This window comes from Molothrus ater, chromosome 2 (assembly GCF_012460135.2).
Source record: "Molothrus ater isolate BHLD 08-10-18 breed brown headed cowbird chromosome 2, BPBGC_Mater_1.1, whole genome shotgun sequence".
Lineage (NCBI taxonomy): Eukaryota > Metazoa > Chordata > Aves > Passeriformes > Icteridae > Molothrus > Molothrus ater.
In genome coordinates this window covers 62515124-62540883 of record NC_050479.2, presented here as the reverse complement: position 1 = coordinate 62540883, position 25760 = coordinate 62515124, and the positions used below count along the sequence as shown (strand labels likewise).

Genomic DNA, 25760 nt, shown 5'->3' with positions numbered 1-25760 from the left:
TTGGGCAACTCATAGGCAGGTGAAGATGGATTGTGCTTTGATGAAACTTCTGTGTGTGCTCAATCCCAGGGGACCCTGAATCAAAAGAATATAAAAGTGTCTGTTCCTTATCCATCTAGGATAGTACCTGGAGGTCCAGAATGGATGTCTTGAATACAGTAGGAAATAAATCATGATAGGGATTTTGACTACTATTCTACAGCCATCTGTAGCTCAGTGACTTCTCAAGGCAGAGGTGGCTTCTGTGTATTTACTAACTAACCTTCTTGTTTCTCTTCTTTAACCTACCAAAACTCCTTTTGAGCCCATATAAATTTTCATTATTTGCAGCATCTGTGGCAAGGTGCTCCACAGCTTAGCTATGTGAAAGATCATTTTTTGCAAACCAAATCCTTTTGCTTTCATTGAGCCTTTCATCTACCAGCCTTCACTGGTTGGGAAGAGATGGTGCATTAGTGATTAATGTTCATACTGTATTCTGTAGAAAACTTACACCTATCCAGACCTTAGAGTGCACACATCAAAAGCCTATTTGCTAGGACAGATGTCAGAATCCTTGCAGGAAATACACCAGAGGACCTTCAGGGAAGGACCCTGGATTGTCTTTTCTGTATGACTGGGAGAAGAGATGGAATAACCTGTTAATATTGCAAATGGGTGCAGTGAACAGTTTCATGTTAGATAAGCCTGAGGGTCCCCTTAGCAGCCTGCAGTTTGTCAAGAGACAGCCAGGATGGTACTCCTGCAGACAAGCGGTGCAGAGAGAATTCACCATCTGTAAGACATGCAATGTAAGGCAGTGTAGACACCACTGAAGGATTATTCTCACTCTGCTTCAAAGTCAGTTTTTTTGCTCTGACCATCCGCTAAACCTTTTTACTCACCTGCCATACCAAAAAAGTGGGCTCTTCCTTCCTCTCTTCAACTGAAAGTGTTCTGGAAAGCTCAGGGTGATTTTCTCCACAGGTACTGGGATGCTTTTTAAATCCCTGATAAATTCCGTCTTGGAAATTTCCTACCCTCTGAACTTACGGCCTTGGCAGAGGCTTTCACTTTCTGACTCTGATGTTCTTGGCAAGATCCTCTCTCCTGATGTTTTTCAACTACAAAGTATCAACCAGTGGAGCTTACAAGGTCTGGGAAATAAATCAGATTGTACCATTCTAACTACATGAATATGATAAATTTATAATAAAGCAAATTCATATCTATTCATAATGCCTGAGCCTTCCAGAATGCTATATTTGGCCTCAAACAGGATGCTTTATTTGTCCTGTTTGTCCGTTAAAACTTCCTGGCTCCTTCTATCTCATTTGTAATGTACCTTTTCCCTGCTTCTTTAGAGTTTTAAATACAGCTTTTCAGAGAGGGCCTTGATCCTATGTTAAAAATTTTATTCTGATTTTAGCAAGAAGTCTCATAATTTTAAACTTTGAATAGGATGGAATCTACTTCTGGAGATTTAGCAAAACCTCTGGATATCTGGTGGAATCCTACAGTGCATTCCTTGTGCAGTCTCTTTAATTGTAAGTCAGATATTGAATGAGGCTGAGTCTATACAAACCTGAGCTTATATTGGGCTCACTAGGAATTTGTTTGGTTGTAGCCAAGAATGTTATCTTTTTTTGTGTGTCTAACAAAATAAAGAAAAGGTGCATGTGTCATTTCCAAGAACTATTGTTTTTAAGATTTTGAGTTGGGCTTACAACCACTTTGTGCTGACAGTCAGAGCCAGGTGGTGGCACTGGTGATCAGACAGAAATCCAGGCATGTTTACAGTCCACCCCAGTTAGACCGAGTTTTCACAGCCAAGAGATCAGAAAATAAAACATTCAGATAATTAAAGTTCTCCATACAGCTGTGTATCAGACTCCAGATAACAGCAGCAGCTGCCTCAGTCAGTCTTTCTACAAGCCCTTCAATATTGTCAGAAGTGGCTTCTGTGACATTTCTTCTTTTGATGTATAAGGTAAAACCGTCTTAATTTTGAAACTGGAAGGCTAAGTCACTCCTAGTGAGAAGAAGATACAGTAGTAGTTGTAACTGACTGTCTTACAGCCATTTGCTAAGGCAAGAATTAATTATAAGCCCAGAGACAGTCGTCCAATTTCCTTCCAGTAGCAAGAAACTGAGTCAGGATTTAAGCCTTGTTTCCTGACCTCCAGACAGTACTTATCTCTGAACAGTAGCTTTGGGCTTTTGAGGTTAAAGTTTTGCCAATATCCATTACATCCTCTTGTAAACGTTGTTGCAAATCTTTCCAGAGGTAATTTTGGGAGTCTCCTGGAGTTAGGAGATTTCTTTGTATGTGGAAATGGCATCCATGTACTGTCCTGTGCAGTACGGAACTGCAGCAGGTCCTGTGACTAGTGAAGAGCCACTGTGTGTACAGAGGGCAGAAAAAGCACAGAGTTCAAGTGCTTTTTTTTCCCCTTCCCCTTGACTGGAAGAAATATTTTATCAGCTGTGGTAGGAATCTTGGATGGTCTATCAAAATTTTGCAGCTGCTTACAGGTTCAATGACACGTGTTCCTACCTTGTGTGTCTGCACACAGAGGTGCAGAGCTAAGCACTCTGCAGAGCTCACTGCAGTGCTAACAGGTGACAATAACACCAGGTGAGCAGAGGACCAGGAGCAAAAGAACTGAACCAGAATGACTCCATCTTTTGCAATACTCACCCAAGGAGAAGTTATGAAAATGCATTTTCAGTTTCAGAACAAAAATAAGCAACTCATCCAGTTATTTATTGGATAATTCAAGTTAAAAAACTCAAGAAGAATCACAGCTCTGACACGGTTTTCTTTCACATCAGATCTTCCTTTGATGTTCATAATGTATGGAAGTAACTGCATTTTTCCTTATTATGGGTAAAGGACATTCTTGTTCCAATTTCCCAGGCTAATGCTATTTTCCTAATTACCATTTTGTTTTAAAGGAAAAAGCTTTGCCTGCTGGTGAGTCACAAGGTCTGGTCACTAGTTTCTGCAGGGACACCTGTTCCCTGCTTCAGTTCCTTAGTGACCTGAGTCGAGGCCACCCAAGTAAAAGTACAGACACTGAATTGCAGAGAGGGAGGCACAGAGTGGAGCTGTGTGAGGCAGAAATGGGGGTTGTGGCATGGGGAAGGGGCTGCAAAATATCTAGAAATACTAGAAACACGGAATGGTCTGGGTTGGAAGGGACCTTATGGATTATTTAATTCCAACCCACTTGACATGGACAGGGACACCTTCCACTAGACCAGGTTGCTCAAAGCACCATCCAGCCTGGCCTGGAACACTTTCAGGGATGGGGCATGTACAGCTTCTCTGAGAAACCTGTTCGACTGCCTTCCACCCTCACAACAGAGAATTCCTTCCTGACATCTAATCTAAACCTGCCCTCTTTCACTTTAAAACCATTCCCCCTTGTCTTAAGCAAGAATGGTTAGATGGTTGTTTACGTTGCTGCACGGAAACGCCCTGAAATACGGAACCGAAACAAGTAATTCTCTGCAGTGAAAACACTGCAAGTTCTGCTATTGGGAAGCTGAAGCGGGAGGGAGCGTGGGCGTGGCATAAGGGAGCTGTGCTTCCTTCCTCCCTTTTAACACAGGCGGTGCCAACCGGGGCCGACGCGGTCGGAAGGTTGTGGATGGATTACAACCCATTTAGGATCCTTGCGAAGCAAAAATAACCGTTATTAAAACCAGAACGGCGGAAAGAACGAGATGCCGGGAAGCGCCCCTCAAGGCCGCTCCTCCCCGGCGCCGGGCGGGCGTCACTGCGGGGGCGGGGCCGCGCGAGGCGCTTCCTGGCCCCGCCCCGGTCCGCGAGGGGCGCGTGCGCGCTGCCGGGAGCACCCGAGGGCGAAGGGGCTCGGCCATGGCGGCCTCCATGATCTGCAGCCGGGTGGCGGCCGGGCTGAGGGGTAGCGGCCTCCGCGCCTCGCTGGGTTCCACCGCGGGGAAGGTAGCGGCCGCTCGGGAGCGGGGGTGGGCTGGGGGGGCTGAAGCGGGGTCGGGCCGGCTGGGGTCGCGGTCGAGGTCGCTCCGTGCGGAGCGCCGGCGAGAGGAGCGTCTGTCTCGGCGCGCTCCCGCCGCCCTCCTGCCCTGCCCTGGCCTGCCCTGCGGCGGGGCTGGCAGCCCGGCGCTCACCTTTGGTGTACGGGCCCCCGCAGCCGCTGGTCTTGCTTGTGGCAAGTCTTCCCTGCGTGGCTCCTTTTCCCTTCCTTTTCAGCGCCCCGGTCTTCTATCTTGGTGGAAATCCCCGTGTTTCCATGTCCGCCGTCACCTTGCTGCTAGGAGGTGTCGGGCTGTGCCAGTTTAACTCTTCTTGCAGCTCCCCCCTCCCAGCCTCTGTTCTTGGCTCCTCTGGATGCCATTCGGGGGCGCGGGCTTGTTTTTGGCTGCAGCACCCGTGGGAAGCGATGACACGGAGGAGCTCGGCAGGCTGCGGTGTGTGACACGGTGTGTGACACGGTGTGTGACACGGTGTGTGACACGGTGTGTGACGCTCGCTGCCGCTTTTTCCTCCTGCCGCGTCTGGGGAAGGTCGCCCTGAGTGCCCCTCTCGAGTTACACGCAGCCTCCCGGGCCGCCTCTCCCCTGGGGTCGTGCCAAGGAGGGAACGTCCTGCTTGGAGAAGGAACGCTCTGGAGGCTACGTAGGCCCTGTCGGTTCGCTAGCTTGGAATGCTGTAGTAAAGCTCATGTGTCGTCTGCTTGTTTCCTTTATTTGAAGTGAAATGAAGCCTTAAAAATCTAGCTTGTTAGAAACTTCCTAGTTCAGGCTGATTTTTATGGTGCTTGTGCCAGTGGTGCATACTAAAAAAATAAAAATAAAAGCAAAGGTTTGTTTTGTATGTGAGTTTTGTTTGTAAAATTTTTACTTTGAGTCTTTTGATGATCATCCGTGTTCATGGATTAGCTGAATTCAGTAGGTTTCTTGCTTTGTTTTTGTATAAAATTAAGGTCTTATTTGCATGTAGTGAAATACAAAAAATGTTTTTTGCATTTGTTGTTGTTGATCTTTGTGTTACAGTCCTTGTCAGTGCTAGTAGTTTCACCAGCTCTTTCCCCCTGGCCAATAAAACTTCCCAAAATCAAATACCAGACCTGATATGAATGACTAATGTGGAAGGGTAGGATGAAATGTTCAGGTGTTTGCACTGGAACACTAAAGTATACTTCTTTAATATGTAGACTGGTTTTTAAACCTAAACAAAGAGGGTAGTCATTCACAACAGTCACATTCTTCTTTTTGTTTTCTTTTTTTTTTTTCTTTTTATTCTTTTCCTTCAGGTGCTTGCTGGAGGTCCAGGAATACTCAGCAATCATGGGTTTCAAGTGCAACAACAGCAACAGAGGAGGCTATCACTGCATGAGTACCTGAGCATGGGACTGTTGAAGGAGGCTGGCATTTCTGTTCCACATGGAGTGGTTGCCAATACGCCAGATGAAGCTTACAAAATAGCAAAAGAAATAGGTATAATATTAAAGAGAACGTATACTAATAGGCATGGGATTGATACAAGGTGTACCTACTTTTTCTGTCTTTCTTGGTAAGATGTTGCTTGGAGTTCTGAATATACCTTCCCTTTAGGAGAGCCTTCCCTGTGAAGCAGCCTTCTTGTTAAGAAGGAGTAGGTCAGGTATAAATTTTATTAGCTTAGACTAATACAACTACTTAAACCTGTTTGAGATGAGTAATAGACTCTACTTTGTGCAAGTCCTGGATTTCTTTCTACTTTCAGCAAGGTTAGAGGAAGTCTTGTTTGAAGAGTTTCAGTGGTGGTGATGAGATCTCATGTAGAACAGAAGATGCAAACTATACTTCTCTTTAGGCTACAAAAGAAGAGTAAAATCTTGTTCCTTTGTGGGTGTGCTTTTCTGGCAGAATGCAGCTACTTCACACAGGAGGGGAGGACTTTGGTAGCTCCTATGCTAAATTCCTGTCTTGTTGATGAAAAAGTATCCAGTCTCATTTGCTGTGTACTTAAATACTTAATTTAGAATTGAGCTTTAATTTTGGACTTGACTTTGCCTATTAATTTGCCACTTTAATTACAATCTGTCCTCATAAAATCTTGTGTAATTTGGATTTAATTTGTCAGCTTCTATTGTCAGCTTCTATTGTGTCAGACATTAGAAGATAGGGATTTTTTTGGTTGATTGATTTGTTTGTTGGGGGGGTTTTCTTAGTTTAAAGTCTGGGATTTTTTTTTCCTCACTGGAAAAACATGTTAGGCTTGTCACAAAGTTTTAGTGAAGGACATTGGTTGTCATATTCCTTTCTCCTATGCAAATGCTCAAATCTCTATTCAGCTCCAAAGGGATACATTCATAGTGATTCCCGAGGTTATAGATTTTGCTGGATTCATTTCAGTTTCATATGGAGATTTAGTGTGAGAAATGAGATCTGAAAAAAACGATAATTTTTCTTCTAGAGCAAGTTATGCTGCTTTGTAATGTAGAAAAGAATTGAAAGGCTGCTTTTCCTTCAGGCATGATATCCCAGAAATTCAGGTATTGTCAGATCCCTTCTTTATCTTGTTCCTGTTGTTAGAGAGTGAGTGATACAAAATTATAATAATTTCATTAATATGAAAGGAAGTTGCTGATATACTTCTGAGAATGATTTAAGCTTCAAAACCTTACCTTCTGTTAAGGGTGAGTTTATAGCAGGATCAAAACTTCCCAAATCAGGCATACCCCTTTTCTCTACTTAAATGTTTGCACAGATATTGCTGGAGGAAAAGGAGAGCACCTTTGTCTGTGGCTCTTTAATCAACAGCCCAGAAACTCGTAGGTCAGGATTCCTTTGTTTTGTTCCTGCTCAGAGAGGGCTCCTCCAGCAGTGTGGGTATGGATCTGGCTGCTGGTTTATAGCTCTGTGTCATCCCTGTGACATCATAGGCATGCCTGTTATCTGGAGTGTGGGACTCTGGGCAATTTCTTGGGGATTAGAAGAATGAAGTTGTGAAGTGTGTGAGTTGGCATCCTTTAGTGGATGGAATTCGGGACTTCTGGTTGTCAGCCAAATATTTGTTGGAGTTGGTGTGTAGTCGATGCTGTGACTTTCTTTGTACTTGAGATGAGGAAGGGAAAATCTTCTTGAAAGGAGAAGACACACTGAAGGAGCTTGAAGGAGTTTTGAGATATTGTTCAAACAAGTCCAGAACTCATTCTGAGTGGTGACATTATTCTTTGCTCCAGTGTTTTGGATTTATTTGTTTTTGTAGGCATTTAGCTGCTAGCTTTCATTTAGTACTTAAAAAAAATCAACAAAACACAAACCAAACTGTATCAGAATGAAAACATTCACTATTTTTGGTCCACCCACGCATTGTTGATTTTTGTTGTGTGGAAGTAATTGCCAGTAGATAGGATTTTTTTTTTCTTTTTATATGCTAAACTGTTTAATCAAATGTTTGTCTAGATCATTACAAAGACAGTTGGTAATACTCTTTGCTCTGTTTCCCTAGTGCTTATCCACATATTCCTGGTAAATTTACACAGAGCAGATTTCTGACTAAAGGTTGAGTTTGGCATTGGATTTCTTCCCTTTTGCAAATACTTCACTTAGAAATGGGTAAATTTTTATCCCAATGTATAGCAAATGTGAACTTCTTGTTAACAGAGATTATCATAGGTTAGCTGTGGCTGTAGCTAAATCAGTGTTACATAATCATCTCACTTAAATTTTGGAAAACAAATGAGCTGAGTAAGTTCTGTTCCACAGCTTTGATAAGAGACTGCAGCATGACTTGGTTGCCTTGAAGTTTATGGCTTGCTCTTAGCCATGTGTGCATTCCAGCTAGCACTGTGACCAGTTCTGATTGAGAAGCTGATATGTGTGTGTTATCAAGAACATGACTAATGAACCTAAAGACTGTTTAGTGAACAGATGCTTGATCAGTGTGACAGCAGGTAGCTCAGGAGAACACACTATTTGAAATGAACATTGCTGTTTGTTAAGAGACACTTCCATAGGTGCAATGTATTGTTGTAACTCAAGTTTTGATGCTTCCTGATCCCTTTCCTCTGGTAACAGTGGAGTGAAAGGCAGTGACATATTGTGTCCTTGTCTGGGGTTTTTTAATAGCATATATTTCGATTCATGATGACTTGAGAAGTAAGACTTTGTAAGACATTAATATCTTGAAGCCACTTCTGTGTGCTGGTGATTTTGTTGGGTTTTCAGGTAATGAATCCCACAGCTTTATGTGCATGACAGACTGAGAAATTTTAGTAAAATATAAAGCTGTATAAAATAGGAGGTGTTGAGAGAGAGAGTGCAAAACATTTCACCTTTCTTAAAAGGAGACTGAGGGTCCTGGAATTGAGTGTGCTACTTTTGCTGTTGCAGTTTAAGAGGTCCAGTGCAACTCCATGTCCATGTGGTTTATAAAGAATGTTCTGTTTTGGTATGCTTTCTACAGAATAGCTCCAGTAATTGCTTTGGCTGTATTCCTGCTGACAGTTACGTGATTAATAGATGATTTTTTTCAGACCTTCTAGATTTTTTTCAATGTTACTAACATCTTTTAAATACTTTTCAGTATTATTTATTTTTCCATCTGTTGCCTAAACATACAACTTGTATCTGTTAAAAAAACTTTAAAAAGTAATGTGTGAACCTGGCTAGATTAAAAAACAGGGTTTTTGATCCTAGGCTTGATTTAGTCAGAAATCAAAGTTTAGTACAATGCGTGCAATTATTTTCTAGGTAAAGTGCTAGCTTTTTCTTTATTAGCTCTTCAAAAAACATGTTCCAGGCGTTGTGGCAAAAAGCTGGGATGGTTTTCTCCTTAGTGTACGCCACACCCACCTTGGCTGTCTGATTTAAGTATTTGGAGTTTTCTAGTCTATGTCATAGTGAAAACTCATATCTGTCATACTTTTATATATGGTATTTTTTGGTTGCCATTATCAGTTTTCCTTGTTGGTCAATTATCTGTCTATGTTCCTGATGTCTTTTAGGCTGTCTGAAATTCCAGAGTGTTTATTCAGTTGCTCTAGGATATAGATGATGATCTAAGGTGGCAAACTTAAGCAGAAATCCCCCAGGTGTTAAAAAAATCATGCAATTATGTTCCTACTTACCTGGTCAAAATCTCTAGATAAACAGCAGTAGTAGGTGAGAAACCAAACAATTACTTACATTCTGACAAATGTTATTTTTTTGGCATCTGAATCTTAAATTTTGCTTCAGCCTTTGATTTCTTCTGTAGCACTTCACTCCTTTGAAGTTAAAATATCAAAACATATTGTTGATGATAATTCACTAATTAAAATAGACTTGTATAACCAGCACATTCAAATTTTGACCTCTGTATTTTAATTGCTTGACTTAAGCTGTTGACAAAACCAAACCTGTCTTGTGAGCTGATAATGAATTTGATGCAGTTGATTAATGTCAGGAAGTATTTGTGTAGAAAATATTTTATTACAGCAAAACATCTTGTTCAGTCTCCTGATTGGTATGGTCCTTTCAGTGAAAGGATGATGATTCCTGGCACATAATTATTTCAATAGTTATACTTTTGATTTGCATGCAATGAGTATTCTAATACCCAAAAGTTTCAAAAGCTGAAAAAATGTGATTTTGAAGTTAAAATTCACAGTTACTATACTTACTAATGAAATGCAGTGTACTCTGAAGAGATTCTCTGGCTCTGTTGACAGAATTACGGTCAGAATATTATATTGACACTCCTGTTGTTAGTTACAAACCCCTCTTTTCCTAATGCTAGTAAATGCACCTGTATTGTTTAAATTTAGGTATTTTGTATCTGTGCAACAAGAAAAAAATAGCTTGTCTTATAAATGGAGGGTTACTTTTTCTGGTGCAAGAACTTTGAAATACAGACTGAAGCAAAAGTTACAGGTCTCTGTCTCTCCCAGGATAAGTTTGCAGTTGAATGGTACTTGAGAACTTGATTGACACTTGAGTTACTAACCTGTCACTGCCCTTTACTGTTGTCTGTCTTGTCAGAATAGATTAGGCTTGCATGGTTGTTCTGAAGGTGTCTGTAATATGTGGAAAGCAGTACCTCTGCTACAGATAGTATTGGGCAGAGAAGTGGCAATTAATGTGATTTGACAAAAGTCAGAATGAAAACTTGTAAAGCAGAACATTTTAATCAGGCCTGTGTGCTGTAATCATTGGACTTTCCATTTGCACAGGAAACTGCAGAGATACAGTGAACAATGACCCTTCTTACCTCTTAATAAGCTTATTAGAAGATTGCATTTTACATGGATATCTTTCTGCTTCCCTGCATGCATTGATCTTTCTCCCAGTTTGAAAGCTTAAATTATAGAATCAGAAATTATTCCTTCCAAAAAACAGGTATTAGTATTGATAGAAGTGAAGATGGTTTTGTTTGCTGACTGTGTAACTCTTTCACTGTCTCGTTAATAACTGATTGTTGAAGGTGATAACTGTAGTGTTAGTAAATGTATAGATTTTTCTTGTCCTGAACCGATGAATGCTAAATCAGTGTTCTGATTTCAGACACCTGTTCTCACTGGTATCTACTCTTAGTTTTCTAAGCATTTCCTATGTTTTTCAGGCTATTGTACTTATCTGTGCTTTTAGGGCTGACTGCCATTAACATGGAAATGTGATGCTTACCAAATGCTTGTGCAGAGATTTCTGCATTGGCCTTCAGCTTGCTTGTCCACATGAGTTGTACTGGTGTTCCAGTGCCCTGTATTAAGGCTTTACAATTTGTTACTGCTGCTGAAAGCTGGAGTCCTGCTCTCTGAAGTTCCTATGTGTGTGCCTGTCACATGGTGCACAAGTCTGCAGAAGCACTGTCTGTCTGCTGGATGAGCTTTTGCCTTCAGGGAATCACTGTTCTGATGTGCTTGAAGGCATGATAGCACAAGTGCTTCTACTGGCGTGAGAAACGAGGCTGGAGTGAAAAGCTGAGGGCTGGAGGCAGGATGGAACTTCTGTGGTGGTGTGTCTGCTGGCTTATCTGCTCCAGGGCAGAAACTGCTATTTTTCATTGAAACACAAGCCTAGCAGTATTTCAAAGCCTCGTAAGCAAAAAAACAAGGGCACAACTGTTGATACTGAGTAGAAAACTATGGTAGCTGCTGGTTTCCAGATTTTTTTCTTGGATTACTGTGTATCAGCAGTTCTTTGCTGTGTCAGATTGTGTGACAGCGCTGCTGCTGGAACCCTGCAGATGAGGTGTGTGACCAAGTGCTTCCTCTTTTTTTAGAGTAATTTTCAATAGGAGCTGTGGGAAAAAATGTTTATTGAACAGTGAACTTTCTGCATGATGGGTTATGGTTTTCTTGGGATGTACTGACTTAAGTTTGTTTCAGGTACATCTGTGCAGCTTAATTGCTTGTAGACAGAGCTGCTCAAATAAACCTTGAACTTGTTTATGCAATCAAGCAGCTAGTTTGCAGTGCTAGAGGAAAACAATTTACAGATCATTAGTAATCTGCTTATTTAATGACTCAGTCATTAAATAAGGATCAGTCCAATGATGTTACAGCCAAAACTGATTGTGAAAAATTAAAAGTTGTTTTTCTCACATTCTTTTGGATATCTATATGTTGACGAAATATTATAATGCATCACGGTAACAACATTTTTAAGAAAATATCTTCTGGGATCAGGGTAGTGGTGCATATAGCCCACGACTCTGCCTAAGAACAAAAGAACATTGCCCTATTTAGGGCAATTCTTAGCCTCCCTATTTTCTGCAGTCCATTACTCCTCATGTCCTCTCAGCATTCATATTTTTTTGAACTATTTTTCTTTGCTTTTTTGTCTCTCAATGACAGTTCAGAGTATCCCAGTTAATTTTTGTTATATTCTCACGCTTTACTTTTTAAACTCAAATACCGAGTTTCCCCTCCTAGAAGAATATTTTGTAAAGGATTTTTAAACAGTTAAAGCCAACTAAAGGGCTTACTTTGCCTACTCTTGGAAGAATAATGGGTTTGTTTAGGCCTCTGATTTCTGCAAAGCACTCAAACTTATGCCTTAGTGCTGTGCTGGGTGGAAGCCTAGAGTGTACCTGGCAAGCTGACTTGGGTAAGTGCTATAGTTACATATCATTGCTGGGAAGGGAATGCTTTACAGGTATAGGGTATTTGTAATTGTTTGAAGAAAACCTTGCATATAGTGTGTCAGAGATTCAGTTCCATCTTGTTAATAATCTGTGAGGTGCTAACTATTTCTTACTGGGTGCGTAATCATATGTGACTCTAGCATGTATTAAAGATGATCAGAACACCAGCATTTCTGGGTACTAACTCACCAAAGTTTGCTCACAGAACAGCCTAAATCTGCAAATTGTGGATTATTTGAGATTTTTGGAACTATCTGTGTGAATTGCAATATAGTTTTGGATTCACATGGTTGTTTTGAATGGTGGGCATGGAGAAAGGGGGATAAAATTAAAGCAGCCTTTGTTATTTTACCTGAAGCAATTTGTTTTATAGTCATAGATGACATTTTTTGTGTTTTCTTTTGTTCTAGGTTCAAAGGATATTGTGGTAAAAGCACAGGTCTTAGCTGGTGGTAGAGGAAAAGGAACATTTGAAGGTGGCCTCAAAGGAGGAGTGAAAATAGTTTTTTCGTAAGTTCTTTCTAAATTATCCAACCAAGTGGAAAAATTTCAAGGTTTCACATTATGGATTGAACCTATTGCTTTCTTTAAAACCAGGGTTTTAGTTATTAACCTTAAAATAACAAAAATTAGATAAGACTTTTTTAATACTACTTTTGTTTTTACAGCAGTTTCTTTGTCACATTCTGAGCTTCTTTTATTCTAGTCCAGAAGAAGCAAAAGCTGTCTCCTCCCAAATGATCGGAAAGAAGTTGTTTACCAAGCAGACAGGAGAGAAGGGCAGGATATGCAATCAAGTATTTATCTGTGAACGCAGATATCCCAGGAGAGAATACTATTTTGCAATAACAATGGAAAGGTCTTTTCAAGTGAGTAATATTAGAAATAGAAGTAAGCTAATTAACTTGTTACAACTGAATAAAAAAAAAAAATTCAACAGAACTGTTTACTGTTCACTTGCTTTTGAAAATCAGAAGTATACAAGCTAAATTTTGTTTTCCAGTGTATCTGGAAAACAAAAACATATGATTGACTTTGTTTTTAAATGCTGTAAAGATGTAATGCTACAATTTGAATTTACAGAATAATAAATGAGTGTTGGTAGCCCCAACTGAAGTTCGGAGTTACATGGTCAAAGGGGAGATGGGTAGAATAAGGGGGTAATTTCCATTTTGGTTTTAATTTGCATTTGCCTACTGGATTATGCAATTTAGTTTAAAAACACAGCTATATGTGTGCATGTGCATTTACACCTTAAGTGTCAGAAACAAGATAAGTGACAGTGTTGTGGAAGAGCAAATGGTCCTGCATAAATCCAACATCCTTTTTCTCCGGTGTGTGAAGGTTCCCAGAGGTGCACTGGTGTGTCCCTTGATTTTGAGAGTGCTAGTAGTTTTCTTATACTAATGCTTTCCAGGAAATGGGTAAGAAGTTTTGGGCCTAGAGGTCTGTCTTCATATCTTTCAGGAAAATGAAAGCCATTTTTTTCTGTGTGTATGGGCTGTATATATGGGTATGTAGTTTTTTAGACTACAATTCAAGTGTGGTTGCTGAAGTATGTCAGTGTTTTCTGACAGACAAGTGTTCTATTTGGAGCATAGAACATGAATTGGTAAGTAACTTTATTGAAGCCAGAATTTGGAACAGATCTTGGAACTTTATTTGCTGAAGCTTAGAAAAACTGAGTTTTGTCTGTTCAGGTGCTTTGCAGAGGCACTGGTTTTGGTAATTAGGGGATATTTGTGTATGAATGAAATAATTTTCTGTGGAGGAATGAGAAAACTAGTCTTACTCTAATTTTTTTTTTTCATAGCCGTATTAGGAATTAAGTATTTGTTCCTTTTTCTTCCTTCATAGTGTTCTTTTTGATGGGAAAGTATCAGTTGTGTTGAATTATGTGACTTGGGCACCTCTATTGAGATGTGTGCTGGAATAGAGCAAGGGAGATTCAAGTGTTACCATATGCACCACAAGGTGGCATTAAAATGCTGTAAATGAACAGATTTCAGACTCCTAAAATTGTGTAAGCAATAAGCAATGATGCTTATGGAAATAAAATCTACTGGAACTGATTGTAGCAAATTAGATAAAGAAGGGAAACATATTTTCATGGCATGTTCTTGGTCTTGTATAAAAGATAAGTCTTACTAGTATATATTGATCATACTGTGTGGGTTGTTGCCTTTTGATAGGGATGTGCTTGGTTTTTACTGCTGACTTTATAAGTCATGTTTTTAGACGTGTTTATTATTACTGTAACTTGTATAGGATACTTAGGATGAGGAAATGCCTTTCAAAAGAAGGAAGTGTGAAGGTTGAATAGCACACAGTGTTTATTCTTGATGTTGTTGTAAACCTCTTCCTTTAAGGAGGGGAAAAATGATTAAAATAGCCAGCTGAAACTGGAACTTTATGACTTGGATATTATTTGCCAGCAGGGGTTTATGTTTTAAGCAAAACTGTTCACTTTGGTCAATTCTATGGAACGATGAGTTATTTTATGATCAGTTTGTAGCTTACTGACAGTTCAAGATAAGAATATCCAAAAATGTTCATTGAGTTGAATCTTGCTGTTAGATGCAGAATCATTTGCAAGCCATGTATTTCCATTTGGAAGGATGGTAATGGGAGGGGAGTGGTGTGGTTATTAAACGTGTTCTCTAAACCAGGGTCACATTTTCTATAATTAATTGTCAACAGTTATAAGGCTGTTTAATCTTTGAGTTCTGCTGATAGGAGATGTTGCCTTAGTACACCCATGGCCATAATCCATGCATGGGTGGTGATAAGAGAAGGTTGGTTGAAGGGATCAAGGTATGTCTTTACTGTGAACTGGAGGAGAGATTTTTAGGTTCCATGTACTGAGTCCCTCATGTTTTTGTTGAGATTTGGCTTTTTTAAAAACAAACTCAGCTGCAAATGCTGTCAGTTCTGGTTTCTTAATTTCTTTTATTAATGAATAATTGAGTGCTGTTTTGTTTTGCTATGGCTTACTTTCAGTGAAGGCTTTAGTTACTGAACACTGTGTTCCTAGTGAATAGGTATGGTTTGCAGTAATTTATCACTAGGTTCTGCAGACCTCCATTTGTCCTTGGAGTTGCAGCATGGCAGAATGAAAAAATGAGTGCCTGGCATTTGATCTGTATTTGTGTAGGAATGAGTGGAGAAGGTGGAGGTGAGAAGGTAGTTGCACTTCTCTGGTGATGCCTAAAAGATAAAATGTATGTGATTATGAAGTTGAATCTTTCTATGAAAATTCAAAAATAGTATGTCGGTGTTAATTGTTTTGCTGCTACTTTACAGAGGAAATTTTTCCTTATTAAAAGAAAGTGGACCTGACACGCACTTTAACATTTGAAAAGTATTATTAAAAGGTTTATATAGAGGTATTGAGTAGATGCACATTAATTTTTTCAACAAAAAAGGTTTTATTGCTGTTAAGTATCTTATAGGAAGAACTAAGTTTTGATTGTGTGGTATCAAATTACTTATGCTTTTTTTTTTCTCCTTTTTGTTCTAGGGTCCTGTGCTGATAGGCAGTTCTCAGGGTGGTGTTAATATTGAAGATGTTGCTGCAGAGAATCCTGAGGCGATAATTAAGGAACCCATTGATATAGTAGAAGGCATAAAAAAGGAACAAGCTGTTAGGGTAATTGTTAATGTGGGAAAGTACACGTTAGTGAGGATGGGAAAGTTGCTTCTAATTTTTATAAAGGGTGTGTGCATTCAACCTGCTGAGTTGTCTTAAATCCTTGTTTGAAACAGGTTTGAACTAGATACTTAAGTATTTTCAGGCGAATCAGTGTAAATCCAACTGCATGGCAGTATTTATACAGCTTTTATACAGCTGTGCAAAGGCATAGCATGATAAAAATTTATTACCTCTTTTTTAGGATAAGTGCAGTGTTCTATATGGAAAACAATCTGTTCAAACCAGAGAGTGAGTTTGTTTTTCCCCCCCCAGTGGACAGGGCGGGTTCTACATCTACAAATTCCAGTGACACTGAAATACTAGCTAAACTGAGACACCCTAACATGAGTTAACAATAACCATTCTTTTACTTTCAGCTTGCCCAGAAAATGGGATTTCCTCCTAATTTGGTGGATGAAGCAGCTGAAAATATGATCAAATTATATAATCTCTTTCTGAAATATGATGCTACCATGATAGAAATAAATCCTATGGTGGAAGATGCATCAGGAGTCGGTAATGTTTCTTATTGATACTCTTCATGTAACACCTTGGCATTTTTGTAAATCTAGGTTGCTTCACACTGATGAAACTTCAGCTGTATACAGCAAGAGGAGTTAGTATTAACATGCTATGTTGAAAAAAAATTAATCAAGCAGATAAATTTGAGACTCTAAATATAGTAGGAATCTGCTCTTAATTGCTAAGTATGAGCTTAAGTGTAAGTAACTTCCTTCTTAAATTTTTAAATAAAGAGCATATCTATCCAGGATAAGGCATTTCTGGAAATCAGGTCTTTTCAAAATTCATAAATTGAAACTTGAGCCACTGCATGTATCCAAAATTGGTACTGTGATGTTAACCAGAATAGTAGTAACTACGAGAAACCTGCCTTTATGACTCAGGCATTAGAATAACTGATGGAGTGTGATGTATGGAAAGACTGTAGGGGTTTAAGTAATATCTTGATGTTTATGACATTTTTAGCATATCTAGTTGCAGAATAGTTATTTAATGTACAATCACAGCCAATTCCACTCTATAAAAAATAAGCCTGTAGAGAGTATTTGTGCTTGAACTCAGATACAACAGTTTGAAATTTAAACGTGAATGTAGCTCTTTTATCAAAGTGTGTTATTGCTGTCACTGGGGTGGTTTTTTGTGTGTTTTTTTTAAATAATGCTTAAGTGATTGATATAGAGCAGTCTTTTCCATCTGTTTCTTGTGCCTTGTTATTTTTATATCATTTTCACTGAGGGATAGAAATGAAGTCATACAATGTTAGTTCTGATGTAAAGAATACTGTCGGTTTTCTGCTTGCTAAATCTTAGGTAAATTTACTTCTGTGTGTTTTTTCCTAACATTTTCTCTTCTAATTCAGGCACTGTCTCATCGTGTTTCTGTGTGCTTACTGTTAGGCACACATTATATATGTTTATTCTAAAAGCTAAAACTAAGATGGATGAAAAAAACCTTCAAATCAGAGACCTTCTGTAAGGATTAATTTAATGCTAATTACTTGTGGTGCACTCCCCCCATTATTTTCTGGGCTGCAGTGTGATCAGAGAAAACAATTTACTCAGATTTATCAAACAGCTTGTTGTAAGCTTTTTTTGGTTTAGAGCTTCTGAAGAAGTAGTTATCTTCCCTTTTTGTGCATAACTGATTATATGGGGAAACTGGAGAGAATCTTATATTTACTGACAGTGGTACATGTGTCTTTGCAGCAAAACTTTGTGTTTGGACTGCATGACCTAGCTGCCAGGTTTGACTTAATATACTTTAACACATTCATGTAGCATTTGAATTGTTACTATAATATTAAATGATGGTAAGTAATGGTGTATTTTTTTCCCTTTCAGTGATGTGTATGGATGCAAAGATAAACTTTGACAGCAATTCAGCCTATCGTCAGAAGAAGATCTTTGATATGCAGGATTGGACGCAGGAAGACCAAAGAGACAAGGATGCTGCAAAAGCAGATCTCAACTATATAGGGTTGGATGGAAACATAGGCTGCTTAGGTATGTACTATTTAATGAATTTTAAATGACCTAATGGATTTATAAACTGAATTCCTAAATGTTATCTTTATTCTCATGTAGTCAATGGTGCTGGTTTAGCTATGGCCACAATGGATATAATTAAACTTCACGGCGGAACTCCAGCAAACTTCCTTGATGTTGGTGGTGGTGCTACAGTGCAGCAAGTGACAGAAGCCTTTAAGCTTATTACCTCTGATAAAAAGGTGAGGGAAGAGTTGGCGTATCAAGGTCCTACACAGTGGTAAAACAGGCTATGATTTGGAAGACAATGCTTAGTGCATATTCTCCAGAAAACGTGTTTTTATAGCACTAGAAAGAGAGAAGATGGAAATCTTAGCTTCATCTTGGTGCAGATGTAGGAGGCCCAATAATTATGGATTTTTTTTACCTTTTTAAATAATAGGGGTTTTGGCTGCGTACTGAGGAGACATTTTTGTGTCTTCTGGTTGAAGTTACAGCTGTATTTGAATATTTCCAGAAATCTTGGAGTCAGAAACTCCCACTGTCTGCTGTTCAAACAGAAAGCGGTATTCAGTTGGTTTTCCAGTTTTATTTTTCTTTTGGCCTAGTTTTGCAGCTACGTCTGTGTTTTGTGTAGAGTTGTAGAGATGAATATTTGCTGTACTGTGCACAAACTAGTTTCTAAGGTGCTGATTATATGTAATGTAAGATAAAATAATTTTGTTATAATGTAAGATAAAATAATTTTAAGGGGCTTGGAAGGGCGTTAATGTTTATCCTATTAGAAATTTATCAGAAGTGCTTGAATATTATTAAAATAATTCATTGGTTGAAACTGGAGGAAGAGCTTTTCCACAAAAATAATATGAAGGCTGGATTGATGGTCTACATAGAGATGCTTATTCCAGGGGGAGCTTGGCAGTTTGAGGCTTTTTAAAAATAAAGAAAACTATTTTAAAAGGGGTAACTATAAAAGGTGGGAATGACTTGCAAGACCTGCTAATGATATGCTACTTTTGCACCACAATTTTATGTACCACTTGCTCATCTTTGGAAAGGGCTAGAAACAAATAGTGAGCGATATTTCAGAGGAGCTTACTCTCTTTCTTATTGGAAAGACTTATTACCAAATACAGGATCTGTAACACGCTCCAAGAGTGCTACAGAATCATTTAATCATTTAGATTGGAAAAGACATTTAAAATTGAGTCCAACCATAAATCTAACACTGCCCAGTCCTGCACTTAAACCATATCTCCAAGCACCACATCTACAAGTCTTAAATACCTTCAGGGTTGGTGACTCAGCCACTTCCTAGGCAGCCTGTGCCAATGATTAACAACCTTTGTGGGAAAGAAATTTTTCCCAATATTCAATATAAAACTCCCCTGGTGCAACTTGAAGCCATTTCCTCTTATCTTACTACTTGTTACTTTGGAGGAGGGAGAACCTCACATTGCTACATCCTTTCAGGCAGTTGTAAAGAATGATAAGGTCCCCTCTGAGCCTCCTTTTCTCCAGGCTAGACACCCCAGCTCCATCAGCCCATCCTCATAAGCCTTTCTTCAGATTTTTCCAGCGAATTGAGGAAACAATGAGGGACACAGTCACAGAGCACCTGAATTACAGGGAGGAGAGAAGTGAAGAAACAAGGAAGAATCTGAGGGTTGCTGGTTTGGGAAGAGTTTTTGCAATGCAAATTCTCTGCTGATGTGTGGACAGAGGGTGTCCAAAGAGACTTTTTAAGACAGCTTTTCCTTTCTGCTTTCCTTGAGTTCCTCACTATTTTATGAAAAAACATTGACTACAGCTGGGATTCCTGTTGCTGAAACTCATAGAGCAGTACAGCCCACTGGTGTCACAGACGGCGCTCAGGGTTCAGTTCAGGGCTTGTTTGGAACAGCCTTCTGAGGTGCCAGTCTGAGTTGCCCATTGGTAGGAGGAAGAACAGCGCTACACAGATGAGCTAGTCTAAGTGCAAGATCATGGGAGCCAAGTTACTGCTCGTGAACCAGTTGCACAGCAATGTTTTGTCTTGTTGACTTTCTTTTGTCATGTAAGGCTGTCTACCCATTTTGATTCCTGCTTTGTTTCATCTTTCATCTCTGACCATGGTTCTTTTTTCCCTTCCTTTCTACCACTTGAGTTCCCTTAATTGTTGGCATAATTCTCCTGAATAAAATGTATTTCAAATAGCTTATCTCCAAGCACACTGACTTTTAGGTAAACTGTGTAAACAGGGTCTTCTGTATGAGTTTTTAAAAATTCCTGTTTTCAGTATGTGGAGTTACTGGTGTGGGGGTACCTCTGATGAAGTACTGTTAGCAATGGAAAGATAAATAGTTGACAAATACAGTTTTCTGAAGTAACTGTTCTGTTACATGTGACTCTAAAGAGCTGTACTTTGGTTGCTGATGTTCTGTAGAACAGAAATGTTCTGTCTCTTGCAGAGTCCCTTAATACAATTAAAGAGCTTGAATTATCCTTAGACTGAAGGCTGTGTGCTGCTTTCATCTGATGTGTCTCTGGCCATTTTTAATGTGAATATTGTCATTGATTCTGTAGGTACTGGCTATTCTGGTAAATATTTTTGGTGGCATTATGAGATGTGATGTCATAGCACAAGGCATCGTTACGGCAGTAAAGGATTTGGAGCTGAAAGTTCCTATTGTGGTACGGTTGCAAGGTGAGTGTGCTTCATATATATTTAAATATATTTTTCTCTAATTGGCAGGTGTCATTGAGCTTATATACTGTGTAGCAAGCTGCCTGTGAGTTGAAGTCAATGGAGAAATAAAGCAAACCTTGAATTTAGATGGTGAGGATTGGAAAGTTAATGAAAAGAGACTTCCTGCTCTTTAACTACTAATGTTTTCTAAATTTATTCACTAACTTCTGGAACAGGCTTCCTAGAAATGTGATACTAGTAGGTAGTAGTAATCTCCTGTTCAGTAAGAGTGGCATTTTATCTGTTTCTGAAGGTACACGAGTTGATGATGCCAAAGCTTTGATAACAGCTAGTGGCCTCAAAATCCTTGCATGTGATGACTTGGATGAAGCTGCAAAAATGGTAAGATAGCTGGTTATGAATATTCTTTTCAGAACATATCATCTGTTGCAGAGTACTGAATAGTCAAAACTCCATTCAATCAACTTCAGGTAGCTTAGGATAAATCCCAGTGCCAGTTGCTCCCAGCGCCTGAAGCAAATATTTTACAAGTTACTAAGTGCATAATTTGTCAGGGAGCAAAGATGCAGTCAGAAGCTATTTAACCCCACAAACCAAAACCAGATGAATGATCAGGTCAGCCACTCCCCTTGGTGGGGGAATGGCTGAGAGCTTAGCTTTATTAATTGGGAGAAAATACTTGAATTGAGGTGGCTGAAAAATGCAATGTAACACTTCCTTTTATCGACCACTGTATTTCAGTGTGCATGATTAAAACTATAGTTGATCATGATGTGGCCTCATAAGATAATTAGATATTCAGATGTTCAGATGTAATGATTTATGTGTGTGTTGCTTTGCTTTGTTTGTGGAAAAGAAAGTTGTACTAGAAATGTATAGCAAAAAAATGAGAAGATACCTGGTGGATTTTGTGTCATGGGAAAACTTACAGATTTTTTTTTCCCAAAGAACCACTTGCTCTGTTATAACATGTCATTCTAAGCAGGAAATAATTCAGAGAAATTTAGAGTCATTATTCAGGAGAAGATGAGGTTCCTTAAGGTATCAAAATAAGATCTAGAAGTGCTTGCAACAAAAACTCAGAGGAGAAATAGCTTCTAGGTATATGGAATTTCTTGTGAGTTTCCACCTCAACACCTTGCAAAATAACAAGGTGACACATAAAATTTAAAACTTAGCATTTTATCAAAATACCTCATTATAAATGAGAAGCAGACTTTTTTAACTCCATGAGATGTTTTCTAGAAGACTTTATTATCTTTAAATTAAAAGTGATTAAGAAGTACTGAGTTAAATAGTAATCCCATCCCTAACCCCCTCTGATATCTTACTAATGATTCCCTGGTTTTATTTTGTTTAAAAACATTGATCCAGCTCAGTCAACTTAGGATTGTTCTGAAATTGAGTTTTTATTTTCTATTTTTCAGGTGGTGAAGCTGTCTGAAATAGTAAGCTTAGCAAAACAAGCTCATGTGGATGTTAAATTTCAGTTGCCAATTTGATCTGGGAAATGTCATGCCAGAGTCTAACATGTTCTCTGAAATACTGTGTTCTGTGGGAAATTTTTAATTTTTCTTTTGTGTGGAGGTTATGATTGACAGGCGCACAAACTGAAGCATCTGATCTTTAATGTTAACATTCAGAATGGTCAGAATTCTTGTAAAAGTGTGTATTGCTGATATTTAGTCTTTCTTAGCTGTTATTCTCAAGCCTCCAGCTTCTGCTGCAGAATGTCACTTGCGATATACTTCTGCGTTGTCCAAAGTAAAGCTTCTGGTTGAAAAAATAATTATTCTGAATAAATTTTGAAGTTACTTTACTTGTAAATTTCTATTAGCCTTGTTTAAAAGTAAATATGACTGGATTATCTAGCTGTCCACGTGGAAAAATGTATTGAAACGGTATTTTATGTTGGAGACATTTGTACTTAGCAGTATAATGGACATGAGCAAACCAATCATTATTTATGAACAGATGCATTTGAACTTGATCAGAAATATTTTTAGAAGTCCTTCATTGAAGTGGCTGGTAACTCTTCTGGACAACGTGTTAAATCACTACAAAATATACTGTAGCACTTATATTTTCAGAGTTTCTGGTCCTCACGAAAAAGCATTGTGTAGTTTTATATACAAACAAGCATTTACCAAGCTTCAAGGAGACAGGATAAACAGAGAATTAAAATGTCTATTGTACATCGCTAATAAAATTGTACATTAATAAAATATCTCCCAAAACTTTTACTGTCTTTCTTTTTTCTATGTTGCCATTTTGATTAATTGCATATAGCCAGGGATTAAGCCATCATTTAAGAGAAACTAAAACATTTTTAGGAAGAAAGTTGTAGTGCCACATTTGTTAATTGTTTTCCTCCTTGAAGTGCACTGTGTGATTAAAACCACACGAACTCATGTTGAAAAGCTTGGACAGATATCATGCATGTAATATCTTACTAAAATATAACTTGTCTCTGCACAAATAAATATGCAGGAAGTTGTTGCTTCTTGGGGAAATACTGCTTCTACTAATGAATAACTGTTAATTTTTGTCACTGTACTTTCACATTACACTGAACTTGGATGATGGTCCATTTACTGTTTAGTTTCCAAATGAGCACTCATTTTTTGTTTGTATTTTGTGGGCTTCTTTGTTTGAAATACTCTTTTCTTGGCTAATGATAGTGTAGTTTTATCTGGAAATAATGAAGCCACTACCTCTGTGGTGGGAATTCAGAATGGGAAATCATACAGTTACGAGCTAAGGACTTAAAAGATTATATGAAATGTGGGAAAATAAATCATGTTTTGTTATGAAGACGTAGGATATTAAATGAAAAAACTTTCTGCTAGCATGGTGTATTTCAGTAGTCTTTTTTGCAGTAGTAAAGAAAATCAGCAGAAGTTAAACTCTCTCCAAATTTAAACTGCATTATTTTTGATCCTAGCTGTTCTCTCACTGAATACTGTGTGTTGTTGATCCAGCATGCTGAATTTGGCTTGTGGATATACTTGGAGTTGCTTTTATTCAGTAGCCTTGAATTGAATTGCAGAGATGACTGCAATTCAAATTGTAGTTTGAATACATCTGTTAAACATTGAATAGTTTAGAGAATATAATTAATTTTTAGCATGTGTGTTTGCTTCTAGCTTTTTTCTGTTTACTTTGAAATCTTTGTGAGCTGCTGATTTTAAATGGAAATGATCTTTTCACACAAATCTGTAGTGGAATGGAGGCAAAACTACATCCTGCTGTTGTTCCAGGATTTGCTTGTACACTGTTTGAATTGTTAAGTGTAGTTGAGTAGGGGAGAGGGAGGAAAGGCCAAGTCATATCCATCTTTGAGAGGAATGTGCAATACTGACATTCTCAGTAATGTATTTACAAGTAGCAGACTTGTCAAAGTAGTATTTTGCAATTAGGGTTCTAAAGCCCGTAGTATTCCTGTAACAGTGGATGTGGAATAGGTGTGGGATATTTGTAGTCCAAATACTCCCTAAGTGGAAAAAGTGGAATTTCCCTTTGGAATTGGTGGTGAGGGGCAGCAGATGGTGTTACAGGATGGTAGACATGGAAGTGTGTGACCAGTAATATGGAAGGACTGTGACCAGGACAGCATAGATGGTGTATATGTGTAGTTGTCAGGCATGGCTCTTTCCAGTGATGGGTCTGGAATCATTCTTTTTTATTCCACATGGTGAATAAACAGAATTAGGGATTGACTGATTTGTAGTAAGTATCTTGAAGTAAGTGTATGGAGATTGCTTTAATTAAGGTATAAGAGTGCTATGGGACCTTTTAATTATGTGTATGTTTTAAACATTCTGCAGACTGTTTTGCCTAAATCAAACGTGTTGCAACCAAGGAATGTTAGTTCATTTGGTGCATAGTTGATAATTTAAAGGCCCAAAGCTGATGTATCAGAATCTATTTAAAGCCTTACAGACAACCTCCTTACCCACACTGTTGATAATGTTGATAATCAAAAGGTGTGTAGGAATGGAGATTTGCTGAAATTAGTCTGTACAGCCAGAAGCAAAATTCCTAACAATGTAATCAAAACATGAAAAATGTGTAAACAACTTAGAGATGAGAGCTTCAGAGGAGCAGGAATTTTAATGACAGTAGTTTATATTAGATTATTTGCTGTCTTTTGATACAGTTGTTACCAGTGCTGACTTTTGTAACTGTTTTTGAAATATTATGAAAGCAAATGTGTTTTTGTAAGAATAATGTAGCACTACAGTCTTGAAATTCTGAAATTAGCTGTCTCAAGTTCAACCCCAGGTGATGGACACAGGGCACTTTTGTGGCCAATGTGCTTGATGACAGCTCTGGTGAAAGTTAAGGGTCAAACTTACTTCCGAAACATTAAGTATTAAATTACCCCCTAAAATATTAAGTAGAATTTTTTTTAATATACTGTCTACTCTACCAATTTCTATTTAATGTATTAATGCACTTTCTGCGGTGATACTTTGCTGAAATAGTTGACTTTCATGGAAAAACAGTAGGATTTTAAGTAGTGGTAATATAGATACTGTTGGGGGATGTAGTCAAATTTGGTTGAAACAATTATGCTAGATTCCAGTGTGGAACAGCTGGGAAGAAAGGTATAAAAAATGAAGCTCAGGAGGAGTTGGGAATAAAGCTGTGTTTCAAACTACTAATGGGTCTAATGCATCCGATGTAGGGGAAGGCCTTTATATTAACACCTTGAAAAAGCCTCCCTGCAGCAAGGAGGAAAAATCTGATTTCATGGAAGTGAAACTGCTAAACTTCAAGTAGCTAGCTGGCTTCTTACCATTTGCAGAGTAAAGAGCAGCCCTGGATTTAATGGAGGCATAATTGCAAACTAGGACTACACTATTGGAAAGTAAATACCTAAATTCAAATGTCAAGCTGATAGAAACAAAGGAGAAGGTCAGTGTAGGATGTGGCATGAAGGAGCAGCTCAGGTTTGAGCTGTGTGGGGCTGCAGGCAGAAGGCAGTGAATTACTGCTATTTTGTAGTGAGGAACTTCTGCCTCAGTCTACTAAGGCTTGCTGCTAAATCCTGATTTCAGTCTGCCTGATGAACCTCTTTGCCTAACAGAGCCTATCACTGCAGGTGGTGTCTTCACCTGCTGTACCCCAGCTGAGGGAAGTTGCAGCGTAACAAAACATCTGTACTGGCTGGAGAAAGATATGTCATACAGTTTTGATCTTGTGAGGGCACGTAGAGAAGAGAAAAAGGTGCAGCTTGACCTCCCTAGTGAAGAGAAGCTTGGGGCCAAGGGGGAGGAGGAGGAGACA

At 38.7% G+C, this 25760-nt stretch overlaps 1 protein-coding gene across 1 annotated transcript; it reads left to right on the top strand.

The window, feature by feature from the left end:
• The first annotated feature begins 3825 nt into the window (after window positions 1–3825).
• Window positions 3826–22709, top strand: SUCLA2 (succinate-CoA ligase ADP-forming subunit beta). Its single transcript, XM_036381988.1, has 11 exons — window positions 3826–3952; window positions 5283–5466; window positions 12493–12592; window positions 12789–12951; window positions 15603–15731; window positions 16151–16289; window positions 17636–17797; window positions 17879–18021; window positions 20345–20465; window positions 20761–20849; window positions 21896–22709. Exons 1-11 carry the CDS (start codon window positions 3866–3868, stop codon window positions 21968–21970), a joined length of 1392 nt encoding a protein of 463 aa, XP_036237881.1. The 5' UTR covers window positions 3826–3865; the 3' UTR covers window positions 21971–22709.
• The last annotated feature ends 3051 nt before the right edge of the window (window positions 22710–25760 follow it).

What these genes read in the sequence shown, in the direction of transcription:
- SUCLA2 (XM_036381988.1), top strand. Translation starts at nt 3,866, where the DNA reads ATGGCGGCCTCCATGATCTGCAGCCGGGTGGCGGCCGGGCTGAGGGGT. An exon ending in CAATGGAAAGGTCTTTTCAA is followed by an intron (nt 12,952 to 15,602) that starts GTGAGTAATATT and finishes TTTTTGTTCTAG; the next exon opens with GGTCCTGTGCTGATAGGCAG. An exon ending in TGGAAACATAGGCTGCTTAG is followed by an intron (nt 17,798 to 17,878) that starts GTATGTACTATT and finishes ATTCTCATGTAG; the next exon opens with TCAATGGTGCTGGTTTAGCT.